The sequence below is a fragment of the Tenrec ecaudatus genome, chromosome 3 (assembly GCF_050624435.1).
Source record: "Tenrec ecaudatus isolate mTenEca1 chromosome 3, mTenEca1.hap1, whole genome shotgun sequence".
Lineage (NCBI taxonomy): Eukaryota > Metazoa > Chordata > Mammalia > Afrosoricida > Tenrecidae > Tenrec > Tenrec ecaudatus.
The window spans coordinates 130,363,083-130,390,881 of NC_134532.1; the positions used below are offsets into that span (position 1 = coordinate 130,363,083).

At 40.2% G+C, this 27,799-nt stretch overlaps 1 protein-coding gene across 3 annotated transcripts in view; it reads right to left on the minus strand.

The window, feature by feature from the left end:
• The window catches only part of GRID2 (glutamate ionotropic receptor delta type subunit 2), a 1,629,781-nt gene extending 1,602,948 nt beyond the window's left edge, over positions 1-26,833 (minus strand). For all 3 annotated transcript variants that reach the window (XM_075544881.1, XM_075544882.1, XM_075544880.1), the window contains exon 1: positions 26,746-26,833. In XM_075544881.1, coding sequence (XP_075400996.1) covers positions 26,746-26,833 — 88 coding nt within the window. The remainder of the gene's footprint in view (positions 1-26,745) is intronic.
• Between the last annotated feature and the right edge of the window lie 966 nt (positions 26,834-27,799).

Sequence of the window (27,799 nt, forward strand, 5' to 3'; positions counted from 1 at the left end):
TAACCAAGCTTAGATAAATGATTTTGAATATGATTTAATGGTATTGAAGCAATTATCACAATTGGGAGAAACCCTCAGACAGTAAATAACTGTTTTCACTCTCTACCCTATAAATTCTGAAGTTTACATGAAGAGGGTTTTGGAGTAGTTGGGAAATAAAACAACCTATCATCAGCTATTTAGAAAAAGTAGCAAAATTAATTATCCCACTAGTAATAACTATTTAGTATCACTATTCTTGTAATGTGAACCATTTCTTAATCTTAGATGATGAAAGCTACACATAAGAATAGCTAGTATCCAAGAAGGTGTGCGTGCACGCATGCACACACACACACACACACATCCCTAACCTCTACCCAAGATCAAAGATGCCTAGAGAATAAATTCTTTAGAAACAATATGAAATGGTGGTTTATTACAGCTTCAAACACAGGCACCTTTTCCTATTGCAGTTTAAAATGATTAAAGGGCATAAAAGTAAAACCCGAAAACAAGTCACAAAATAAATTTAAAAGAAAGTAAGTTTAAATTTATTTTAAATTAAAAATCCAAAAAAAATTAAAAGGCGTTATTGACAAACTTTTGGTCATAGAAGTTAGAAAAGCACATTTTTAAAAGATCCATTTCCTATATGCTCTTCTGTCATTTATGTTTTATTCTGAAAATCCATCCATAGTGATGTATTTATTTACCTATGAAAAACATCTTTCTCAGGTCACATTTCATTATGTTCGTTGAGGCCACTAATATAAAATTAACTTTCAAGGCAAAAGAATTCACCATTCAGCAAGGTAAAAGTGCTGGTTTACTGCTATACCAAATTTTATAGTCAGTTCATCTATTCTAATGAGAGCTACCAGGGCCATGACTACTTGAGAAGCTAATAGAAGTTAATACAAGTAGAGTATTATAATCACATATAGCAGAAACAAATTATCATCATTTTCCTAATGAACACAAGTGACTTATGCTGTGATTTCTGTGTTTATTTCAGTCATGCTGGCTTAACTTCAAAAGTCCCATTCAATAAATCTCTGGACTGCTGCTGATGAAGTCACACATCAAGTTGGCATTAGCTAAACTGATCTATAAGTCACAGTTCCCCAGTAGCCATGCTTCTGCAGAAAGAACATTTAGCAAGCCCCAGGATGTAATCCGTCTCCTGTCCCAGTGGGGACCTGGGCCACCCACAGCTGTTAGGCATTCTAAAGGTCATCCTAACCTTGGATTTGTGTTTCATTTGTTTTTGTTATTATTCAGCATCTGACATTTCTCCCTGTCTGTACAGAGCCCCTCTTCAAGTAAATGAGCACTTACCTGTTTATATATCAACCTGACAGCACCTAAAAACAACATATCAGCATACATAAGGAGCAGAATTAAATATACTGGGAAAATATCTTAGTTTTATAGTTTTACTTTTTTTCTTTTCTAATGATTCTTACCTTAGGACAATATATCATCCTATCAAACATAAAAGTAGCTTGTCCTAAATATGGCTTTCTATCACTTACTTCTCACTTTATGCTGAGATATGTATCATTGTCTTTTTTTTCCTATGGCACATAAGAAAAAGGCAGCAAAATGTTGCCTGCCAAGAAAGATGTTTGAAAATGGCTGTAGTTCAATAGAAATAAATTTTTAGGAATAAAATATTTAGTTTTTAACTTTTCATCTTTCAAAATATGATACCCAAACTGATATGGCGGCATTTCTGTGAAATATTACAACTAAACTGATTTTTTTTCCAACATGAAGAAGATGGATCAAAGGTTTTCAATAGGACTAAGCTAAATTATCCAATAGATTTGGTAAATTTCTATTTTAGGCCAAGGAAGTATGGGTTTCCATGTCCATCTCTCAGTGAGAAAAGAAGGCAAAACACATGTTCAATTACTCCCTGGGGGGATGGGAGACTCCAAAATTCAAGATCTGAGTGAGGATTCTCCTTTGAGGCCCTTGGAACACAGGCTACCTGGTTGTTGAGCAAAAATATTTAATCTCTGCTAGCCCCCAAAAAAGTGTCTTCAGTAGCAATTTATGGCAGTCTAAAGTACTTGTTTTTCTTTCCAGATCATGGAAAAAATGTAGTCTTGCTAGAATATAACTAAAATGTGATGTGGAAGTCATAGGTGAGCTGGGTATCACGGAATCGTGTCAAAGAGAATCTTATTTCATGCTGACCAGGTGACTACCAGGGAAAATAACATGGAAAACAGTTCAGAAGTTATTAAATCTACTCTCTCCAAAATACTCACTGCCACTGAGTTCACTGAAGAAATGTGCACAAATTTTAGATCATGACATTCATTGTTTCTGAATAATTTTTCAAAGTACATAGCATCAGTTAACTACTCTTTTCTCATCTGCAAAATGGGAAGAATGATAAGGCCACGATTCATGGGGTTGTCAAGAATTTAATGAGAGCATGCCTGGAAAGTACATGAATACATGAGGGGGTACTGCTAAATCCTTAATACATGCTATTCAGATTACTGGTATTGATTTATATGTGACTGGATAACGAGTAACATATTTTTCATTATAGAAGATAGTGTTTGTCTGAGTTGACTAGAGAAACAAATCCAGAGACACTCCAATGTGTGTAAGAGAGCGCTTTATATCAAAGAGTAATTGTATATTAAGAAAGCAGCCCCGTCCAGTCCAGGTCAAATCCATAAGTCCGATATTAGCCCCTATGTTTGATACCAGTCTAGAATTTTCTCTTCAGACTTACGGAACACATGCAATGACACAAAGTCCTGTAGATACAGTGGCAGTGGACGCATCTTAGCTCTGGCATGGGTCTCCATGTGGCTCCCCAGGTCCAGGACTCAGGCTCCATCAGCGTAGCTCCATGTGGCTCCCCCAGCTCCAGGACTCAGGCTCCATCAGTGTAACTCCATGTGGCTCCCCCAGCTCCAGGACTCAGGCTCCATCAGCGTAGTTCCTTGTGGCTCCCCCCTGCTCCAGGGCTCGGACTCCATCAGCGTAGCTCCATGTGGCTTGTCAAGAGGAATGTCCAGCAGGGAGAGTGTATTCCACCTCCAGCAAGGAAGAACAGAGTTCCCAGAATCCTCAGGAGAAGGCCTTGCCCACACAGAGGCCTCCCTGGCTATGACTTGATTAACATCCTAGACCCCACCCCTTTGCTCAAGTTAGCAGTAGATTATGTAACTTCCACAAGGATAGATTTGGTCGTGTTCACTATACCCTATGCTCTTGTACAGAAACAAAACATCTGTTGCAGTAACTTAATCTGTTGTCAATTTGAGACTTAAGCGTGGAGAGGTGGAGTTTAGCCTGTGGATCTGGTCGCTGCTTGAAGACCTCATTTGGAGGTGCTAAGGAGATAAATAGCTCGCTGGAGGCAGGACACACACTCACTCCCTAGGAGAAATTGCAGCTCACACAACACATGGAGCTATCTAGAGCCCTAAGCTGGAGGAGCCACATGGACACTCTTGCCAGCATTGGGATGCCTACAATGCCACTGGATCCATAAGACTTCCCACCCACTGGTCTGTGATCTCCCTGCATTCAGTGTCATTGCATGTGTTTCAGGACTCTGAAGAGGAATTTGTAGATTGGTATAGGACATATGGACTAATATCAGACATAGGGACTTGATCTGGACCGGGCTAGGATGTTTTCTCAATATTCAATTGCTCTTGTATATAAAGCTCTTTCCTATACACCTAGGAGTCTATGCATGTGTTTCTCTAGTCTACCCAGACTAGCACACCATCCTAAACAACTCACTCTTTCTGCCTATCTCATTCATGGAAGCGCTGCCCCAGGGTGGAAAAACAAGTCCTAATTTATGCATTTTAGAAGCACTTTACCTATGATTTATCTTGAATAATAGTATTTCAAAATTTATAGTAAAATTCGTACTTCATCAATACATCTTTAAATTAAGACTCAATTGTCCACTTTCTATTCAGGGCTCTAAATAAACTGTGCTGATTTGCCATCAAATGTCCCAACAATTTACTGACCTTTAATCAGTTATAAACCTGTGGAGCTAGCTCTATTGATTAAAACACGTTAATGGCTCAATGCTGGAAGAAAAGTCCAGTTAAACTGAAAAGGCGAACAATTAGTAAATCGGTGCCAGTATGTAAACCTGCCAAGAAAAGGAAATGCTCACCAAATCACTGTGACATTTCCCCCTCCTTTCTCAACTTTTCTCAACTAAAAAAATACTTAACTCCCACATGATAGTTTTACACAAACATGCTGGAGATGAAACAAACATGTCAGTAGGATCTATAAGTGGCTTTAGAAAGAAAACACAGGAACGTAGACAACTATAACTTAAAACAGAAGGGGTTTTAGCTATTATGGAGCCTGAGCATTCACACCTAGAAAATGAATTGAACATGTTCAGGCAACAGAAAAAAAAACATCAATATGTAAGCAATTAGAAAAACAATATATTTCTTTTCTGAAAATTTTATCTTAAAAATGAGAGAGTGAGAAATAATTTTACAAATCCATAAAAAAATGCTCTAGGTGTTTTCCGTCATGTTAAACAAATAGCAAATGTCTCAGCATTAGAATAGGAGAATAAAAATGGCCCATGTTTTTCTAGGCAGTTTTTCTCTCTAATTGACATAATTACAAAATTCAATTAACTCTAGCCTCAAGATATTTGGCAATTATGCACAAAAAGGCAGAAATAAAATGTACGATTATGTTTCTGAAATTTTGGGGGGGAAGCAGGGGCAAAAAAGGGAAGACAAATGAATACTGATTAATATCCACTAGTCTGTATTTGCCTAACTTACTTAATTCGCTTTGCATTGGCCCCTGAAAAACAGGTGTCTATAGTTCTATGTCACCTACGAGAAGAGTAAGATTGTCCAAGATCGTTAATAATTTTCTGGGGGGAAGATGACATTTGAATATAGACATATGCGACAATTTATTGGACTTCGTTTCCAGTTAACAATCTTATTTCTTACACAACCTAGCAGTTACTACGAAAGTGTTCACACCTAAGTGTATGTGATGTGGCTATAACATGCTCTGGTGTGTGTGCTAAGAATACATGTATCAGAATCAGAAGGAAGCATGGAAAGTCTGAAAAAGAATATTTCATTTGAACAGTCTGATATTAGGAGAGATTTGTATTAATGCTTGATTCTTTGATCTGTGTTTGATTTTCGTTAACATTGCTATACTGGTTCTTACTCAGAACAATCTTTTGTAACTATGAAAAATCATCTTGTCTTCTCTTTTGTAAATAGAATTATCTATGTGCTTTTCTAAGATTAACCAAAATTCTGTTTGCCCATTAAAAACTTCAAACAAATAGTCTGCATATTCAAACCAACAAATAAACATGTGTTTTTTCACTTGAGCAAAACATAAATATTTTATTCACCACACACCTTTCTGCTAACTTGATGTTATTTTCTATTACTTACTGTTACATTTTATTACTATTAGAGTTATCTAAGACAATGGATGTGATGCTTTGAAAATCCACTGTGTATTTGTGCACACATTTGCATGTGTGTATGTGCATAAGTGCATTCTTGGTACTAAGCAAAAAAATAAATAAAACCTAGTCTATACTATAGGTTATACAAGATTATATATTAATGCTATCTATCATCTACACAAATAAGATAACAGCACAAAGATGTTATCAAACACCAAATATAATCATCTCAAGCAATTCATATAGACACACAGTGACATGCTGTGACAAAGACAATATTAATTGTCGCTGATCTGGAAGGAAAAGCGCCCCCCTGAACCCAAGGAAAGCAGTCATGTGATAGGAAGCAGACCAGGGAAGGATGTGTGAGGGGTGCAGGCTGGAGGAAATGGCTAGCGCTCAGCTAAACACAGGCACTCTCTAAATTCGCAGAGCGGCCCGGAGGATTCCTCTCATCTCTTTACATACACGGGAGGGGGCTTCGGAAATTTTGTGGAAAAATAGAACTAAATGTTAATTGAATTATCCTATTTTAGTCCTTCATACATACTCACTGCTCGTAATAGTTCTCCAACCATTAGGTTAGTTAGTTCTACCATTACCTTTAGTAGGTTTCAAAAAATTAATTACAGTACTTTAAAGCAATATAACGGAGCGCAGGTAAAATGGATCCTATGTTAATAAAAAACAATTATCCAATTTTACATAATTGAACCATTTCTATCTCCTGGCCAACAGCCCACATTCACACTATTTTGATAATAGGAATATAATTATTTTTTAGTAAAAAATTAAGCTCAATAGCCTCTGCAAAGTATATATCTATGCAATATTCAAGTCACTTAACCTCGCAATTTGCTCAGCAGCAACAGGAGAGGCCTGCACTGCAATGCCTAGTATTCCCGCCAACTGTGAGAGCCTATGATTATATAATCCTTCCGGGAAGGTCATTTAAGGAGCACGGTCTAAAAACCATCCTCTATGAAGAAAGAAGGAAGAATGTATTTGTCTTGGAAACACAGTCGAAGAACCGTGCTCTCAAATCCAGTTCCACAGTTGCAAACACAACTAGAATATAGTAAGATCACCTGAAACCCAGAGTGCCAGAGGTAAATAAAAGAGATGAGGCAGATTATGAGCCAGTCCAGCAAAATAAAAGTACAAGTTGTAAGACCAACAGCTCGCAGCACAGTCATGATCTCTTTTTTTAATGTAAAACCGGGTTCTGGAATCGGTAGATAGGCAACAAACAATTTACACAAAAATTGAAAATTGGCACATTCTCAGAGAAAAGTTAGTAGAGATTGAATGCACTAGATTTTATAATATTTAGTGTCATTAATTCATAATAAAAATAATATATTGTACTTATCTCCTGTGGCAATTAAAAAAACCACTGGTAAATAACTCACTACTATTGAGTGTATGCCGCCGACTCATAGCGACCACATTGGACAAGGCAGAACTGCCCTTTGTGAACTTCTGAGACTGAAACTCTTTAAAGGAGTAGAAAGCATACCCTCCTATGGGGTGACTGATGGTTTTGACTGCTTCGCTTGTAGCTAGCAGCCCAAGATATAACCACTATGCCACACCAGTCCTCCTGGTCAATAGAGGTGGGCAAGTTTGACCTCCCCTGGCTTTGCTATTGCCCTGAGGCAAAGGTCAGGCATACGTTCACCTTCTGTGCTCATTTACCAATTCTGATACCAACTTCCTCCCCTGGTACTCTAGTTCTAAGCTAGGCTCAATAATTCATTGCAATGGCCACATAGAACTCACAAACAATACTCAAAATTAAGGGAGTTCATTATAAAAGTTAACAGGTTACCACAAGTTAGGGTCAGTAAGCACACAGACACTGGTGCACAGCAACACTGCTCTGCAGCCAGAAATCAGGTCTCCCTGCAATCCTCAGTCTCTCAGCTAGGTGGCCCGTTGGCCTTTTCTAGGAAAACAGCACACCTTTCTGTTTCTCACAGTGCTATAGTCTCAGGAGAGAGGAAGAGAAGGTATATCACAATCTTGGCGATGAATCTCTGAGTCTCCATACCACAGTGTCTGTGGCATCCTCTATTCCAGACGGAGGTCTTGGACATGCTCTTCCAATGGCCCTTCAACTTTTCTCTGTATTCCAGATGGCTCTTATATACTGAGGATGCACACACTCCTGTATGTAAGTATCTACTTACATGTTGGCTTTGATAGACGTGTGGTTTGTCTTTTAGCTGACCATATCCCACAGGGAAGCAAAGGCTGATGTCTTTAGCCCCACTCTCTACTGAAGACGTTTTAAAGATGCTCCAAGGAAACAAATGATGTGGCTTGATCCACACTCTCTCTAAGGTCAGGACGTAATCCCACCGCAATCCTGTAGCAGATACTTCTTTCCAAACTCGCGTCAAAGCCACAGGCACATAGTCCAGAATTAGCGTGTATCATATTAGGAATTTGAGGGAGAAAGGCCATATTCATTGACTCTATCTAAAATACCTGTGAAGCTTTCTTTACCTGTAAAGACAGCCCTCTTCATATTTGATGTTATTATACTAAAGTATATTCCAAATCTGCCTTATTATAGCTTCTGCACAACAATAAACACTGTCAAAGGAGTCCGTTTCTTGAGGATTTCTTTGTTGTACAGCATTTTCCTAATTCTTTAAAACAGTAGACTCTGGGTGAGGAAAAGTCCTGCAGTCGCAGGAGAGAGCCGACTTGGTGCAGTTGCCTGTGGGCAGTCAGTTCTGTTAGGAGTTCCAGTCAAGGAGCAGACGGGCAAAAGCGACCGAAGAGAGCACAAGCAGTCACTATCGGGGTACTTGAAGAATTAGAAAGAAGAGGCATTACGTGCTTGTTTTATCAAAGAGACCCTATGCCTACCTATTTTTCCTCTTTGATGCTACCTGTTCAGAAAAATGAATAATGAAAAGAAAACACAATGTATGTTCATTTCTTTAATGAGCCTAAAGGAGCTCTGTAGCAGAAAAGGGCCATCTGGGAGTGGTGGTCAATTAGCATGGCCCTTCTAGCCATGGTTCCTTCTATGATGTACTATGGATCTGGACTCGCCCTTTTGTGACTGTGGTCTTATTTTGGTGGACATACTGTACTATGCTAACGGACAGGAGTAAGGTAGAATTGAGACCTGACCTTGATGGAGGTTGGGGGCCAAGCCACACCCTGTGTTTCCTTGAAGGCATCTTTAAGACTCCACCTTACTAGCAGGTATGAACCAAGCGAGACCCTTTGTTTCCTTTTAGCATCTTTGACTTTACTTTGTAGAGGGTCTGACTTAAGACACCATCCTTGATGGGCTATGTACACTGGTTCTAGCACATGTGGACTCACCTGGAAAGCCATATCCTATATCCTGAATAAGCTTCAGTAGAAGCAAGAAGATGTGCTGTGACTTTTTGACATTTTGGTTTTTAGCTCTGACTCTGCATTGGACTTGCCTCTGTCTGACCATCAGATGTGGGACTGAACAGCCACACTGACCATCCCACAGGGAAACAAAGGCTGATGTCTTAAGCCCCACCCTCTACTAAAGAAGTCTTAAAGATGCTCCCAAGGAAACAAAGGATGTGGCTTGGCCCACATTCTCTCTAAGGTCAGGAATTTGTCAACATTTGTCACATTCCCTCCAAGTTTCATGAGTTTCTGGGGGATGCAGCAATGAATACCGGTATCGCAGAACATGACGGAATATCCTCATGGGAGAAGGGAGGTGGGGGATGAAGAGGAGTCTCTTGAGAGAGCTAGACATATGGGACATGTTTAATCTTTAACTCCTCGGGACTGATGCCGCGCTACATTTTCTAAAAGAAATGATTACTACAAGCTGTTGTTAATAAAGAATCACCATGGCTATTGAAAAGGAATATGTCTAGTGGTGCTTGGAGGCTAGTCCTGAGTAAAAACAAACAAACAAACAAACAAACAGAGCCCTAGAGAGTAGAATTGCTCCTGTGGTTTCTGAAGCTATAAATCTTTACAGAAACAGAAAGCCTCATATTTCTCCCACCAAGCAGCTGGGGGTTCAAACTGCTGACCCTGTGGTTAGAAGTTCAACTCATAACCCACACAGAACAGGGCCGTGTAGTTAGAAACCAAACCAAGCTTACTATAATCAAATTGTTTCCAACTCATAATGGCCCCATAGGACATAACAGAACCGTCCGTTTGGGTTTCTAAGACTTTTAAATCTGTACAAGAGCAGACAGCCTCATGTGTCCCCCAGGGAGTGACTGGTGGTTCTAACCACTGACCCACTGACCATGCAGTTGGCAACTCAGTGCTTAGCCACTATGCTACCAAGACTCCGCGGTGATTACTTCAGTAGTCTGCAACGCCCTATTTGCAGTTGTACTACATTTTTAGTCATTGTGCTACCTGAGCGGCCAAGAAGCAAGGCCTGGTAAATGGGAGATTTTGAAAGTTTCCATCCTTATCCAAGGGCAGCACGGTTAGCAAGTGAGAACGTGATCAAAGTCAGACTTGACCATTCAACCCTGACTTCCACCCCAGCATCTCTTTTTTCCTTCTTCCCCTTGACATTCCACTCTATTTAAGAAACAGACATGTTACCTTTACGCCTTGAAGATTGCCACCCACCACAGCTGTGTACTGATTCAATTCAGTCAGGTTATCCTCCACTGAGTCAGAATTTCTGGTCAATCTAGTCTACAATCAATTACAGAGATTGAGAGTAACACTAAGGATGTTGGAAGCCGTTCCTTCCCTGGAGCATTCAATTTCCCATCCATGGCCCTCTTACAATAGATCCATCTAGTAAGACCCCTCTGCCAAAAATTGAGAAAATCAAGTTCTAATTGTATTATATATAAAATGATAGTAAAAAGGAAGCCCACACATTAATGCAACACACACACACACACACACACACACACACACACACACACACACACACACACACACACCCTTCTAATTTCACATTCGTGTTCCTCCGGAGGTTTTGGAGGACTGAAAGGCTCTAGTCCCATGAAAGGGGAGTCTCCTGTTGTATTGAAAAAGAGAAAGGAAGAGGTCTGAAATCCCAACAAGATTTCCTTTGCTTTTGCTCTATTGGACCAATTTCCAAGGATGCTTCTGCCATTCTTGGATCACAGCTATTTTTTTCCTTCTGACTAATTGTTTGTAGATAATGTGTAACTAAAGCACAGAAAATTCTGTGGGAATATTTTCAGTCCTCCATGTACTATAATTCTATAAATTTACATAAGGAAATTCTACTAAAATATTAAAGTAGAAAAGCAATCACACATAAGAAATAAAAATAATCATATTTTATTTGACCTTTAGTGACCAAATATTCTATCACAAATGAATATTAAATAATTTAGATGGGAATAATGACATACTTTAAAATGCCAGTAATAATATTTGGAATTAATATTGCTGAGTTGATAAGTACATGCACATGGGGACTCAAAATCATAAAAATGACCCCTGGTGTTGGCAAATTAACATTTTCTTAATATAAGTGGCTCAAAAAAGTATTTTAAATGGCTCACATTTTAAATAGGATATCATGTTATTAGCATTACATCTAAGGGAAAAGCTTAAAATGAATGACTAGCAAAAAAAACAGTTTCTTTTTTAGGTTAAAATATGATTGTTGACTATGAAGAATGCCTATTCTTTAATCCATTTGAGACAAGAAAGGAAAATATTGCTCTCTGGGACACAATAATTCAGTTATGCCAAAATTATTTGTACAAAATCAATATCATTTTCTCCCATCTGGAATTGCTTCATTTCCTATGCTGGGGACAGGTGTCACTACTGGCTCAGCCCCTCCAGTAAGTAGGAGACGTGGAAGTTAGACTCTTTCTTTACTACCACTTCTAAAGAGTGACCAAGTCAACGAGTTCAAACTCCTAATCCTTGCTTTCTTTCTCATTCTTGGGAGAAAGACTGGGCTTTCTACTCCCATAAACAGTTGCAGAAACCAAGAGTGGGGTTGCTAGGAGTCAGGCATCCACTCCACATGGCAGCAAGTTTGGTTTGTTTTTGTTTTGTTTTTAAGCCTCTTTCCTAAGCAGACTCAGGTAATCTCTACTTCCTATTTGCCACTGCTTGGGGAAGGCCTTCATCAAGATACACTTGGAATACTGCCAAGGTCTCCTATGGAGTCTGAATAGACTAATTACAAAGCCACTATAAAAACATGACTAACATATGTTCCTGCATATAATGTGTCCACATAAAAAACTCACAAGTGCACATAACATGCATAATGTAGATTGAAATGTAACATACATTACTTTGGGGGATTTCTTGATTTATTATAAAAATGAATAAGGTGTATGTCACTTGTGTGAACATAACATACACAAGTATAGTAAATTAGGAAGCTTTCCATTGAATCCCAAAGGGATTTTCCTGTGTGACCTTATTAACTGAGTCTAACCCTTCTGTTGCACCTGCTACAGCGTAATTTAGGGTCTAGCCATACAGAGTTACTCTTCATGTCTCTATTTTTATTATCTAAAGGATCCCGGTGGCATAGTGAGCTAAATGTCAGACTGCTAGCTTTAACATGTGCAGTTCAAATACACCATGCTCAGTGCAGGATTCAGATGAGCTGTCAGTTCCAGTAGAGATTGACAGCCTCAAAAACCATAGGGACTAGTTTGACTTTGTCCTGTAGGGTCAATATGAGTCAGAACCAGCTAAGTGGCAATGGGCTGTTTTGTTTTGGTTTGGGTTTGTATTAGATGTGCAAACAATTGCCTCTTGGTCTCCATGTAAAATCACTGTAGGAACAATAAAGTGTCCTGGAATTCCCATTTTCCTCGAAGTTATACTCAGCTTATTCTGAGCCCCACAGTTGAATGCCTTTACATAGTCAATAAAACATAAGTAAACAATGTTCTGATATTCTTTGCTTTCAGTCAAGCCCCATCTGATGTCAACAATGACATCCTTTGTCTTATGCCCCCTTCAGAATCCAAGTTGGATTTCTCAAAGTCCCTTGTCAATGAACTTCTGCAAAGGTCCTTAGATTATCTACATCAAAACTTCTGAAAGCTTAGTTGGCTACAAGAATACTTTTCTGAAAAAAAACACCAAAAACTTTTTCTTTGTTTACTCTTCATTGCAGTGTGTTAAATTGTATTTACATGGAAGATACGTAATGCTAACATATTAAAATATAAATTGTGTTATTAATTATAAAATTGTATGAACAAATATAAGGTCTAAATTATATCAAGATGGAAAATGCAATTCTTAAATATATCTCTATGAGTTATTTAGAAATGTCCTTATTTTTAAAGTCAATGCATGAAAAGGTATACTAGTTCTATTGTAATATCAATTACAAAATTGTGATTTGTAATATCAGTTATGAAAGTATTACTGCAATAAATGATATGGGTAGTAGCTGGCCATATCTGGATTTACTACTGCCACAAACCAGGGGTCAGACACACTTCACTCTCCACCCACTCTGACACCAACTCTTCTTCCAAAGCTTCTGGAACTTCTCTGCTGGGTTCCATGATTCATTGTAATAAACACAAATACTTCTCAGACAATGCTCATGATTAAGGGAATGTGTTAGGAAAACTAGTAGTTTACTGCACGTCAGGGTCAGTAAACAGCAAGGATACAGTCATCGATCCACAACAACACCTCCCCGCAACCAGAACCAAGTCTCTCTCTTGGTCCTTAGTCTCTGTGACACATGGTACCTTGACTCTTTCCTCTGTGGGCTGGGAAGTCAGTCTTTTATTGTGTCACACAGCGCCTTAGTCGGGTCAAATGAGAAGACATCCCACAGCCTCCATGCTCCTCCTAAGTTTCTGCCACAGTAACTGGTGTATCCGATGACTCTCAGACACCGGAATGGCTTTGATGGAGGTGCGATTTGTCTTTTAGGCAACCATACTCACAAGGAAAACAAAGGACCATCTCTTAAACCACACCCTCTAGCAATCTTTAAAATGCCTCACAAGGAAACAAAGGGTATGACTTGGCTCACAGTATCTCCTAAAGCCAGTTCTTAATCCCACCTTCTTCCTGTCCATAAAGAGCATAGAGAATGCCCTCCAACATGGATTACACCCATAGGCACAGTCTAGAATTATATATTACACTGAAACTAGAAAGGTCATGCTAATGCACTACATCTCAACTACATGTTCACTTACTTTAAATGTTAAAATCGTGCAGACCTAAGGGATTTCCAAACAGCTTCTCACATCACTAACATGACGGTTTGCTTTCCCTTGAGCAGAGTACTCTTCTGCCCACACAGATTCAAAGATAGAATCTGTCATAAATTGTAGAGGACAAGCCTTGAGTAAATGAATTGTTTTTCCTCTCCACATGATTAGATACATTTGGGCCTAAGATAGCCGAGAGGACAGGTGAAACACAAGAGAAGGATGTGAGGGGTCAGTAGGCGCAAAAAATGGGGAGAGCCAGAGGTAAAGGAACACAGCGATGATTCATGCAGAGCATGAACGTCTTCATTTTCCTCTGATTTGCCATTCACTGAGCGATGCCGGCATGTGATACACACTGCACACCCCACCTGAAGGAGAAGCCTGGAGCCTGGGCCACTGTGTGCAGTACGCTGGGCGAAAGAAAGAAAAAAACGTATGCTCTAAAAAAGGAACTAGCCTAATAGATTTTGCTATGAGTGCAGGCAACAGACAGCATAGTACCACTTAGCTATTTATCTTTCTTTTTATCTATATAAAATCAACAAACATTGGGGCAACACTAGCCGGTTTAGTTCATTACACATCAATAATGTAGAGGCTATACACTCTCCCTTATCACAGTACCTCCTATCTGCCACTCTCTGAGCCCCAATGAAGCACCACCTAGATTTTTATCATTTCTTAGTGCTTCACAGCTTAGTTTAAACCTATTATGCCCTCATGATTTAGGAGGATATATAGAATCATCTGGGAGGTCAATTGTGAATTATATATATGTTATAAATGTATTATATATAATTAATATTATATAATATATATTTTGCTCACAGTGGTATATGGAGTGTACATATACACACATATATATGCATGTGTGAAAATACATATCTATATACACACACACTCAATATACATTGTATAAATGGGAACTGCATCCAACATAGCTTATACAAAATTACCTAATTTTTTTAAAAGTTGAACTAGAGTCTATAACCCTTTACGTAAAAAATACTTACAGTTGACATCACCCACAAAGCTAAACAGTGAGGCTCCTCTCTCAGCAGCAGTGACCCTGAAGGACCACTATTTTCCTAGTAATGTTTCGCATTTGGCTCCTAACTTGCGTCAATCTCTATATTCCTCTTGGGTGGTCTGAAAGCTTAACTCCTCTCTCCAGTTCAGTTGCCAACCATAAATTCTTGTGTCAGACTCTGGGTAATTTTTTTTTTAAGAAGTGATTCCTACTCAGCACACCTGTGCATATGAGCACTCAGGGGCTGATTTCCCAGTTTACAGATGATCTGAAACCTTCTGCTCCTTCAAGCCTGCCTTGAGCCATTTCACTCTTCATTAACATTGCCACTGAAGGGTAGGCAGGGAAACTCAAGAGAATCAAAGCAGCCGGTTTTGCTAAGTATTAACTCTTTATCAACCACAAGAAGGTCTCTTTTGGAGGAAAAAAATACAATAAGACATTTGGCCAGCTATTACTTAAACTATCTATTGTCTTCAATAGTCAATGTCTGACCTGTGGTCAATGACGCCTAGATAACTAAAAGTCAGAAGAGTTATGTTTTCATAACAATTTTTATGACACATATTACTCTAGCTTTCCAATAGTTTGTTCATTTGTTTGTTTCTTACAGTATAAACTGTTGTTTATGTCAGTGTTTTTTTTTACACTGAGAAGAAATTAGAGATTAATATTATACAACAGCCCTGTACTATTGATTGTAAGAGTTTTTTAAAAAGTGATTTAATTTCTCCATAGGAAAGAAAGTGTTCTTGGTGGAATGGTCTGAAATGTGGCATTAAGTCGAGAAACGACCTCATTCGTCTTATTAATTACATAACAGTTAGCCTCCAAAGGCTTCTCCTCCCTAAACTGGACTTGTAACTTAACTACCGACAGCTACGACGGAACATACCAGGGGGCGGGGGCGAATGGCAGGGATACTCCTTTAAGCTCTGACTTTGGCATGGTTTTATTGACTTTGTAGTCTATAACTTCAACAAAATGAATGATTATCCATCAGAAAGCTGAGTACAGACATATCTATTATAAATGAAGACTTTCTGTGAGCAGTAACCTCCTTATCTGTTATAATTTTTATCCCCTGAAATAGATGTTTGTTTTATGGCACCTTACAGGTACCATAAAGTTGAAGTTTATTGAATTATCACAATCTCTAGTGCTATGGAGGCCACGGCCATCTGACTTTGAGTCCTGAATGGCTCTATCTTCAGTTCAACTTATTAATGGTATGATAGTGTCATCGAAAGTAGATAGGGCAAAAGTTATTAAGGATAGGAAGCATAATTATTTGAATACCTGTGTATTCAAATGAGTCTCATTATTCAAAGCACCTTTGATTCAGATGACATTTACAGAGTAAGAAAAGTAGCGCAGCTCTAGTGCCATCAAGTTAAGGGACTGAATAGAGAGCTGCCCCACATGGTTTCCGAGGCTGCCATGTTGATTTATTTCTAATTTTTTATAAACCATTTTATGGAGAGCTCTGATCACAATCCATACATTCATTGTATCAAATACCTTTGCACATATGTTGCCATCATCATTCGCAAAACATTTTCCTTCTCCTTGAGTCCTTGGTATCAGCTCCTCTTCTGTTCCCTCGCTGCTATCTTCCTGTAGCAGACGGCCACATCTTCTCACCCAGTGAGCTCAGACGACCCTCCACTTAGTTCACCACCAAGCACTTTGGCCGGGCTCCCCAAGCACAGTGAGTACTAAATAAACATCGTTCACTAATATTATTTTAGAAAAATCACTTATTCTTATTTGAATGAAGTATTAAAAGTTAAAAAATAAATAGTAAAAGTTTTGTTTTGTATTTTTGAAAATCTCACTGCTATCAAGTCCGTCTTGAGTCCTCATGCCCCTGGAGAGCAGAGTGGACTGTCCCTGAGAGTGTGCGAGGCTGTGAATCTCACGGCAGCAGAAAGCCTCATCTCTATGCTCCGGAACAGCAGGTGGGTTTTATCCTGGTGTCTGCAGCTCAGTTCGTAAGCCACGATGCCACCAGAGACGCTTCTGAAAATGGGATGTAAGGGCTAAGCCATGATGTTTCAATTTGATCTATGTAAATGTCAACCAACCAATATAATGACAGGATCCAGTCCTGGAGAAATGATGCTCCTCAAGTCTAGGTTGAGCCCCACCTTGACATCATGAGGTGTTAGAAACTGAAACGTGAAGGCCGTATTAAGGAACATGTGCTCATTCTTAAAAGTCATGCCTCCTTGAGCCATTCGCAGTGTAGCTGACCTTCCTATAAAGACGGTCCTAGAAAGATGTCACACTGGCTTGTTACTGCTGGCCATGGATGTCCTTAATTAGATCAAAATTGTGAAGGGAGGCAGGGCTTTCCATGATACGACTAACAAACTTGATATGCTGGCCAGTTGTGATTATCAACAGGAGGAATCAGATTTCTATGTTTTTAGTCCACATTGAACTGCACACAACAAAGCAATCCAGCTGACTCTGGATACAATGCACAGTATCCTAACATATTACTTGGTCTTTGGATTTTCGTAAGTAAGTCTGGAAGTCATAGACTAACAAATTCAAAATACCTATGCAGAGTCTGCACTTCATCGATTAGATTTTTCACGGATGCCCTGTGTTTCAATAATTATGCTCCTTGGCACCAGTCACAATCGTCTGTTTTTGTTTCTTATGTCACTCACTGCTAGTCCCCGAACCTGTATCTCCTGTTCCTTCACTGTTTATGAGTCTCATGTTTACACATCAGTTAGCACAGAGGTAATGAGGTGAGGCCAATCGTGTGGCATTCATGTTAAACAGCGTCCACAAGACATTACAAAAGTAGTAGTGCTGGAAATGCTGAAAATGGTGCAAAATATAATTTTCATTCTCTGTGAATGCTTATGTTCATACATACATTATTTGAATTATAAAATAAATTTAATATGAATCACTTAAGTGTCTATTTACAAGAGAGCAAACTAAGATTTCTTTTCAAAATAAGTCTTGATATTTGAGAATAGTTCTTTCCACATTTTCATATATAACTGAAGATAGAAGATATTTGTAAAGTTATTTATGAAACTTTTGCAAATAGAGGCAAAAGGAACTTCTTTTATTTTTTAAATATCGATATTGTAATGATATGCTATCTTCTTATACAATAATTATTTTAAAATTCCTTTCCAAAATTATTTTTCAAGCAAACAAAATATATCACAGGATTTTCTTAAAGGAAACCTATCATCATTCAAATATAGGAGCAGACAGTCTCTTCTTTCTCTTGTAGAACTGTTGGTGGTTTCAAATTCCTGACTTTGAGTTTAACAAACCAACGTGTAACCCCTACGCCATCAGCGCTCTTGAAACACTTAGGTCATCATGAATTGAAACTGACTCAAGGGCACTGGTTTAGCTTTTTGGTTATTGTTGTTTTGTTTTTAATCTCTATTTACATTTTCGGTCTGGTTGCCTCTTCATGAAAGCAAAAAGTTCCATAAGTACAAATAAATAACTCACTTGTTCAACAATTCCAAGAGAAGGCATAAGATGAGTTCATGGATCTGAATTGTGTTGTTGGGCATGGATATACAAAATACCATTAACTGACAGAAGAAGAAACTATCTTAAAAGAATTATAGCCGCACTCTTCTTCAGAAATAAATTGAGTTAAACTTTATCTAAAGTACTTTGGATATGTCATTGGGAAAGACAGGTCTCTGGAAAAGGACGTCACACTTCTTAGAATAGAGAGTCAGCAAAAAAAAAAAAAAGGAAGACTTTCAACAAGATTGACTGCCCTCGTGGCTGCGGTAGCAGGTTCTAACATCACAGTCGTGAGGGCAGAGCCGGAGCAAGCAGAATATCCTCTGATTGTTTCCTAGGATCACAGAATGACCCTAAGTCAGAATGGACTCTAAGGCACCTAAGAACAACAAATTCAGTACATCATAGAGAGCAGGAACATAGTGCCTGCTCAGTGAAGGGCATTCTCCCCACGAGCACACCTACATAGGATGTTTTTTGATAGTAATGTCCACTCACTCCTCTATTTTCAAGAATATCATTTTCTCGAATTAAAATAATTTTTAGAGTAATGCAAAATTTGTATTCAATGCTAGCTATAAAAAGCAGGTCCTCAGGGACATAAAATAATTTATTTTACAAAACAGGACATTGGATTATTTTGATGTAAGTGAAACATATTCAAATTATTTCAATATATTAATGTGAAAAATTGTAATGAATAAAATATGTATTGATAGAAGCTAGACAACAGAATGATTTCAAACTTGTTAACGGATATAACAGTTCTGTAAGTGCTCAGCTCCCATGCTGGCCTTCCAGCAGGCACGCCACATTGCCTCACCTTGACAGTCACCTTGTGGACAACAGTGAGTGCAGAAGGAATATGGGAAATAAAAGTAAACATCACAAAAGCATTGAATGAATATATACATATTTGTTTCATTCAGCCTTTTTAGCATAGTAAAGTCTGTGAAAACCAGAACCTGTGTACAGTGGCAATCCGTCAGAGAAGGAAAGCTCAAATATTTTCCTCCAGTAGACAGCAACAGAAAAGCGGTCCAGCTACACTTCTCCCTCAGCAGCTCGCTCAAGTTCCACCGCACAGACTCCGTTTGGTGAGGTTACCACGCATGGGTTAGTATTCTTGGTGTGCTTCCAGTTTGTAAATTGTACAAGCTATTGTCTCCAGTGCTGTTTTAAACAGATCATTTCTCTAGCCAAGCTAATGGCATTAGTTTGTGCTATGCTATAGAACTGGTACCGGGTGCAACACCAAAGTAAGAACATTAAGAGATAAAATGACACAAATAAAGGAACACAAATAACCAGCTCCCCCAATGTGACACTGGTGTTAGACTACTGGATGAACAAATACATTGTGCACAATCCTTGTTAGCACTAACAACGATCATTGTGATGAAAATTCACACCCCAACTCACTACCAGCAAGTCAATTCTGACTCATAGTTACTTTGGAGTCCTTAATTTGAATAATTTAAGTTTGATGAATTTCTATTGAAACCCACCACTAAATATATGAGGGGGGTTATGAAATTCATGAAAAAAATAATATCCCATTACCTCTTTATTTCATTTTTCCATGAACTTCCTAAAGTCACCTTGTATATAAACCACACAATACTACGTTTCTTCTTCAGATCATTTTTGTACATTCCTCAAATATAAAAACATGTGTTCACTTTAGTGCATATAACTTCAGAGTTTATGTTCTATTAATTTAAAACTTTCTGTAACAGGGTTGCAAAAAATGGAAAACTATAGGAATTAAATTCTTCCCAATATTACTCAATAAGATATTGATAAAATCAGAATATAGTTACAAAGCTTTAAATTTCTTAACAGCATTTATTCTGCCCCCAACGATTTGAAAAATGTGGTCACACCCAAATGATACAATGCACCAACTTCAAAAACTTCAATCTGCGATTACAATCTTACACCAACTACGCTCCTCATAATCAATCACAGAATCATTTTAGCAATTTTTCTCTATACCTTAGGTATCGATCAATCACACAATTTTATTCTGTTACTAAAAACACATTATTCCAGCTAATTTAGTAATGAAAACTGTCACATGGAAAAGACTGAGACAAATAATTCACTTAGTTAACTCCAAGTCAGATTATTTCATGCTGTGTTGGCGCCAATTATAAAAATAATGAGTTAGTTGATTATGCCAACCTGGCTGATAAACACATATGGGGTTAATTGAAGGGCGGAGGGATAGATGGCTTGGTGAGCCTTGCTTTTCCAATTCTCGGGTGTCTTGCTTTCTGATGGTCGGACCAGGGTGCAGCTGCCTTAGCCAGTTCCCTCCTTCAGCTGACAAGGTTCACTTCCTGCAAGACATCCCTGAGAAGAAGCCATATGGACCTACTCTGATGCAGCCCTGGATGCTGGAGAACCCGTGTGGAGACCCCTGCCAGCAATGAGATGCTGACACATTCACTGACTTGACTTTCCTCCTGTAGTCGGCATCACTGTGTCTGTTTTGTGAGATGGAGGAGGACTTTGTGAATTGGTGTTGAACTTGTGGGCTTGGGCAGCACTGGGTTGGGATGTTTTCTTGATGTGCACTTACCTTTTATATAAAACTCTCTCTCTTATACATAAGTTTCTGTGGATTTGTTTCTCTAAAGTACCCAGACTAATATAAATAACTTCGAAACTGAAAGTTGGCCTAAGTTTCATCATTCTTTTGATAATACAATATGCTAAATATAAGATTTCACAAAGTGAAGGAAAAAAGTAAGCGGTAATATAGAACATGAGAGAGAAACCCATTTCCACTGCCATCAAATGCATCCCAACTCAGAGCAAGCCGAGACAGCATGTCTAGGCTGTAAATCTTTATGGGAGCAGACAGCCTTAGCTTGCTCCCAAAGTAACTGGTAAATTGGAACTGCTGGTTTTGCAGAGGCAGTCCAATATTGACCTGACAGCAATAGCACATTCCTCTAAGTGGTAATAGTAACAAAGAAAACCAGCAGCGAAAGGGATGAATGCAGGGTACCAAACAGTGTTTAATAAGAAACAGTCACCTAGCAGGGATGATGGGTAGTCAAAACTGATTCGTTGACACTATTTTATATACATATATATGTGTCTATGTGTTGTTGTTTCCATAATTTTGTTTTATAGATATTTCAGACCAGAAGTATCTCTCAGTTTGGGACTCTGCGGGTGTTTTTTAGGTAAACAGAGCTTAGACTCACATCATGGAGCTAAGCACAATCAGCCACCATTGTTGGAAGTTATTTAACAAACTCTACTTTTATTCATGAATATCTACTTGTATAGAGACACTACTAAGCACACTAGTTTTCTGTGTCTATAGTTTTTTTGTTGTTCAAAAGAGAACAAGCATTTATTTTTAAATGGATGTCTGTTATGTTTTCATTTTGTGAAATTTTTATATCACTAGGTCTAGAAATTCAATATATCAAAAGAATACCAGCTGTCAATAAATGCTAGAATTTAAATTTTTAAAAGAACAAAAGAAAAAGGCAATAGTTACTTTGCTGGTATGAAAATAAAAATAGCCAATATATTCTAGCATCACTAAATTCATTGCATGCTGTTTTATTAAAGGAATTTTTAAAAACACCCAATTGCATGTGGTTTTCAAGTGTGACTACAAAGGAACAACTCAGAATGCAGTGACACCTAATGGCAAACACATCTTTATAAGCCATAATTTATTTTCTAAATAAACATTACATTTATAGTAAAATTATCTTAAGTGCATGCTACTCACCAATGATCTCAGAAACCTGAAGATCAAGCAGGAATGCTGAATATTTTTTTAAAACTAAAGTAATATATTCAGCTGAAGGAAGAGTGGGGGAGTTTCTTCTGGTTTGAAAAATATGGTTTTGGAATTACAGTACCCCTTTAATATTAAAAAGAATCCCTCGTGGCCCTGTCAAGTGAGCAACTGAACTCCTACTCAAAAGGTCAGCAGTTCAAATCATCCAGCCACTTCTTGAGAGAAAGATAGGCTCTGCTTCAATAACGATTCACACCCTTGGAAACCCTTGGTAGAGTCAATATGGATAGGCTTTAGTTTAAAGTGACAGTGTGATAAAATTAGTCTTTGAGTTCAGTATAGAAAAAAATGCATCTTCCATTACTCCTACTAATCTCAACTGGTTTCAATGTTGGATCAATTACTAGGTCGTCATCGTAATTTTTATTCATGATGGAATTAAACATTGTGAGAGCTATTTAGTGAATGTGCATTATATACCTGGAGTAGAAATCAAAGATCCTTAGTGTAATAGCTTATTAGTTATGTCAGAATTGATATTGTTGATGAATTACAACATTGTCTAATTTCATGCACATCCAAATTATGTACCAAGTAACTGTATTAACAATAGAGAAAATGATAGCTAAGTAAGCTCTTATTTTAAAGTTACTTATGAATGTTTTCTAGAAGGGCTCCCTAAAGTGGGGAGCACACTTTACAAATGTAGGCTATGGGATCATTGAGATATCTGAGACAAGACAAGGGTCCTTGATGATACCTGGGAGCTGTCATTAACCAATATCAATCATGGGAAAAGTATGACAGGAAATATTTTAGGGTAAGACATCATCTACATGCATAGATTTCTCTTTCATAAAATAGTCCTTAGTGGGAACTAAAGAAAACTGATGCTGTAAATTCATCATCCATTATTTTGTTTGTCTGATGACACATTTTATTAAGCCCCAATTTTGTATGTTAATTAGAACATCTTCATGATGAAAACACTCAGTGAATTGTCTTTGGCTTCTCCCACATAATGTCCTAGTGATCTTCGAAGATAACATATTGTTTGCTTCTGCAAATGCTTCTTAAACAAACACTCTTTCTCCTCCCTGTTGGCATAAGATATTTTACTCTGAGAGATAACAACAGAAATATGCTAATGATTTGTGTCACATATGAAAAAGTATGCTTTTTGGAATGTTCCCTGGCATAGATCTATAACTGAAGATAGCTCATGTACCATTAGATCAGAGCACCAGGACCAGATAAAGAAATGAGCATATATTAAACTATTGCAACATGAGATTCTCCATATTAGATAGGAAGCAAAACACAAACTGTACACTTGACTGGAAATGCCACCTAATCCCTGCTTAAGGAAAGCAGTGCTCTGGACTCCTGTTGTGTTTAGGGAGCAGAGAGGGGGCGACGACTGATGGATGAAGAAAATAGCAGTCAGCGTGGCTAATCTCAAAGACTTGGGAGCTTTCTAGCTACATAAATCAGAGCGACTTCTGAATAGCCTCATAAAACACAGTATCATTGCCATTCCCCTCACGACTTTTTGGTTCTTCCTACAGCGTGCAGATCATTAGGAAACTGCTAAGCAATCAAGTAATGTGGGTCTGATGGAATTACTCAATCAATGCACAGGCTCAAAGTAGAAGCATAATTCAAACCTGCATAGTTTTTATAAGTCAAAAGACCTTTCTTTTATTGGGGCTAAAAAAATCACACTGAAGGTGATTTATTTATATAGATTACATGTGTTTGTATGTGTACATGTGTATGCAATGTGCAACATATCAAATATCTTTAAGGTATGGTTTAAGAGAAACTTCAAAGTAAAATAGCATTTATTTTGACTGAAACAAAGACATTTTATTTCAATCACTATACTTACCCTTTATCTTATCATTGCAAACCAATGTGGTTTTAAATTATATTGGTGTTTAAATATATATAATTGAACTCAGAAATCTGCACAGAGTAAAAAAAGAGAGAACAAGATGGGGAGGATTTCCAACATGCTACTGCTTCAATACCAAAAGTAGGCAATAGTCAACCTAGTGGAGCAGTGTCTGTCCTTCTTTCCAGTTTGCCTAAATTACACACTGCAGCTACTTTTTGTTTGAACACATCACATGAGGTTGTGAAAAGCTTTCATTTCTGCATATCTCTTAGTATTATCCCTGAGCATTCCTGTTCCCTGTAGTTTCATCAGTCAAATCCCTATTGCCTGAAATGCATTTTTCCAAAAGCATATTTCTCCTATCAAATATTTCAATCATGACAATCATCTGGTGGAAACAAGGAGGAATTTTCCTACTCTATTCAAGTAAGAAAGTTAGACTGATCTGATGCATGTGGCTAATTGGTACTTCTCAGTTTTGATATGGATATTGCAGTTTGGGAAATATTGTACTTTTGCTGAGATCAGAGGGGGAGGAGGACTTTCAATCTCTGAAATGCACACAAATTAGCCACCGTCACTCTTTAAAGAAAAAAAACAAATTGAAGGGCTAACAATTTGGCAGTATATTTAAAACGATAGGTTTTTGAAAGAATGGCACACTTCCTAGCTTCCTGACAATATAGGTAGTCTATAAAAGATGCTAATCCTCTTGTCTAATATACTCGTCACATTAATTAATCGTCTAAGGCAAAGTCAAATTAATTGTCTAAGAAGCAACTACTTGGCATATCGCATTTAGTAGGATGTACACAGTTAATACAAAGAACCAGTTATCTAAAAAAATTCTGTAATTTGTCATTACTTTATGGGGGAGGGGAGTCTGGTTAACATAAAGTAAACCACATCTCACTGACATACAACAGAATGCAAAGGGGGAAAATTATAACAGTTGTTTTCAATTTTGAAATAAATGCCCGGACTGTATTGCAAAAATACCATTCATCTAGGAAAGCATAACAAGATCTGTAAGTGTTTGTAAATAAATAGATCTATTTATCATTTGGATCACAAAATAAGCAATAAACTAAAAATTTATCCACAAGTCTTCCCTCTCCAGGGATGAAGAGTATAAGGCAAAAATGTCTAATCCTGAATGAATGAAAAAGTGTGTATGTGTGTGTTTGTGTACAGACGTATGTGTACATATCCTACAACCGTGCTCAATCATTTTAAAGTGGACGTGAATTTGCCATTTCTTTAGTAAGAGCACAGGTTATTTTTCAGCTCTGTTAAACATCACTGGCCCCTCAATGAAACCATAATGTACCCCTCCCAAGTTCTGAGCCCACAGGCACTAGTAACCCCCAGGCAAAAGTGGTCTCCGTGGGCAAGCTTTCTAGTGCTTAAATTACTCGATGCATACGGGCAAGGTTTTCTGAAACCTGACCTCATTACCCTTACACAGTCTCATGTATGGTTCTACTGATAGAATGGCAGACATGTTTACAAAGACAGCCTCTGAGACCGAGGGGGAGCCCCCTTAGCTAAGACACTGGCAGCTGTGGAGGCGCACGGAAGACAAAACAAGGCCCCTAGGCAGGCTCAGCGGCTACCTGCAGCAGGGTCCCCCTCCAGGGCTCTGTGTGCGAGCATTTGTGTGCGCTCGTGCGCGTGCACGCGGGGGTTGGACGAAGGATGGTCAGGTAGAATGGGGAGCGAAGCTGCGACCCATCTGTCGCCTGGATTTGCAGAACACCAACCCCTGTGGGCAGATAAGTCTTGTGCCCAGAAAAAAAAAAAAACAGAGAAAGGAGAAGGGAAAAAAAAAAATCTCCAGGAGGGGCCTCTGCAGGCCAGCAAATGGACCTTGCTTGGCCCGGGGACGCGAATTTCCGAAAAGGAAATCGTCGCATTAAGAGCCTGCAAGCGCCCGTCCCAGCTCCGCTCTCACGGATTAGCAAGTGAGAAGAGTTGGAGCCGGAGCAGCGGGTGCTGTGCATGACAATGACGCCGCGCGCCCCCGCCCGCCCCCGGGCTGGGGCCCGGCCCGCCAGGTGGCCGATAGGTGGGGCCACGAGCCGCTTCGGGGTGCGCTGCGGTCCGCGCCGAAGTCAGGCGGCTGGCCTCCTGACACAGCCACCGGAGCGGACCGCGAGGCGCGGCGGGCATCGGGGAGGCTGCCCAACCTCGGGGCGGCCCCGCCGACGCTCCCCGCGTTTCCCAAGAGTGCCCAGCCCGGTCTCCGGCCCCTCCGGGCCTGGGAAGCGCGTGGCGCGTGGTGACCAGACCTGGACCCTCCCGCCACCCGTCCCTCCTGCCATCGGCGCGGCGACACTGGGCTCGGGGACCGCAAAGCCCGGAGGGCTCGAAGAGGAGCGCGAGGCCGGGGGCGCATCGGGCACCCAGTCACCGAGGCACACCGCGGGCGGCTCACGTTGCAAAACCACCTGTGCGATCCGGAGGGAGCGCCCCCACCCCCTGGCTCTGGTCCTTTCTCGCCCAGGTGATCCCACCTCTGGTCCCAGATTTTCTTTCCCTTTTCTTTTAAAGGAGCAAATGCGCATCCGGAAAGGTATATGAAAGGTAGAGCACATTAAACGGCCCCGCCCGCCCTCCACACGCATGTACTCTCACGCCCCGCTGCCCCGCGCTCGGCACCCCGGAACCACTGGAGTCCCCGCGCAACAACCCCAGGACCGGTCCGGAGCCTCCCCGGCTCCCCCCAAGGGAACCAGTGTGAAGGAAGGGACAGTGAGAGGAAGCCACCTCTGACAAGCGACACAGAGGACGGGGGCGGCGGGGGGGGCACCCTCAGAAGCGGAAACATTGAAGTATCCACGCGCAGCAGAAACCCTTTCTTACCGATGTGAATGATTGAATCCGCATTCGCCGATTCCCAGGTTCGAGACCACCAGACGGACAAAACCAGGAGCAAAGGAAAAACTTCCATCTCCTCCTATGCCGATTCCCGTTAAGAATAGATATTCTTTCAATATATATAGAGAGAGAATAAAAATCAGTCCAAAGAGTTGGAGGTCACGATAGAGTTTAGTCCAGCTTTTCTTTTTCTTCCTTTTCCCCCTCTAAATCCCTATTGCCAGTAAAAGAGGGGGGGAAACCCTTTAATCGTCGCTGAAGAAGGCAGCGGGAATGGGAGAAAGAACCCCCGTTGAGGAAGCCTCCTTCTGAAAGCCGTGTCACTTGGAGGGGAATTTTGGCATCGCCAGAGTTGTTTGCAGTTTGGGTTTTGCAAAATGTATCCAGTCTCGGTGGCGCTGGGGCAGGGGTCGAGGCTGGGGCTCACACCATCCCCGTCGCTGCGCCCGGGTCGCGGGTCGGGTCCCAGCGCCGCCGCAAGTTCCAACAGACCCCCCTCCCCCGCCTCCCCTCCCGCCGGATGTTCCCCTCCGCCCCCGGCCCCGGCCCCAAAGCACCCCAATGGCCCGCAGAGAAGCACTTGTCTCCGGTGCCAAAATAAAATCTAAGTGCCGAGCAAAGCTTAGGAGATTCCAAGCGGAGCAGCTAGATTCCAGCAGCGCAGGGACGATACCCTCGCAGAGACGGGTGGAAAAAGTGAACTTCAAGGTACTGCAGATAGAGATGCGGAGAAAAGCCCCGATCGGCGCGAGGCAGGGAGCGGAGCTCGGCGAGGCGGGCCTGAGCCGCCGGGTCGCTCGGGCGCGGTGGCCGGGGAGTCGCGCCGTGCGGAGCAGCGGGCCGAGCGGCGGAGGAGAGCCGCCGCAGGCTGCACGATGCTGGGGGAGCCGTTCGCCTGGCGGAATGCAGGCAGCGAGCGAGGAGCGAGCGTGGCAGCTTCAGCACCAGCCCCACGTTGCCTGGAAATGGATCACCTAGGAGAAGGAGCGAGCCCGCGAGAGAGCGGGGCTGTCAGGCGGCGAGCGGGGGAAACCGAGAG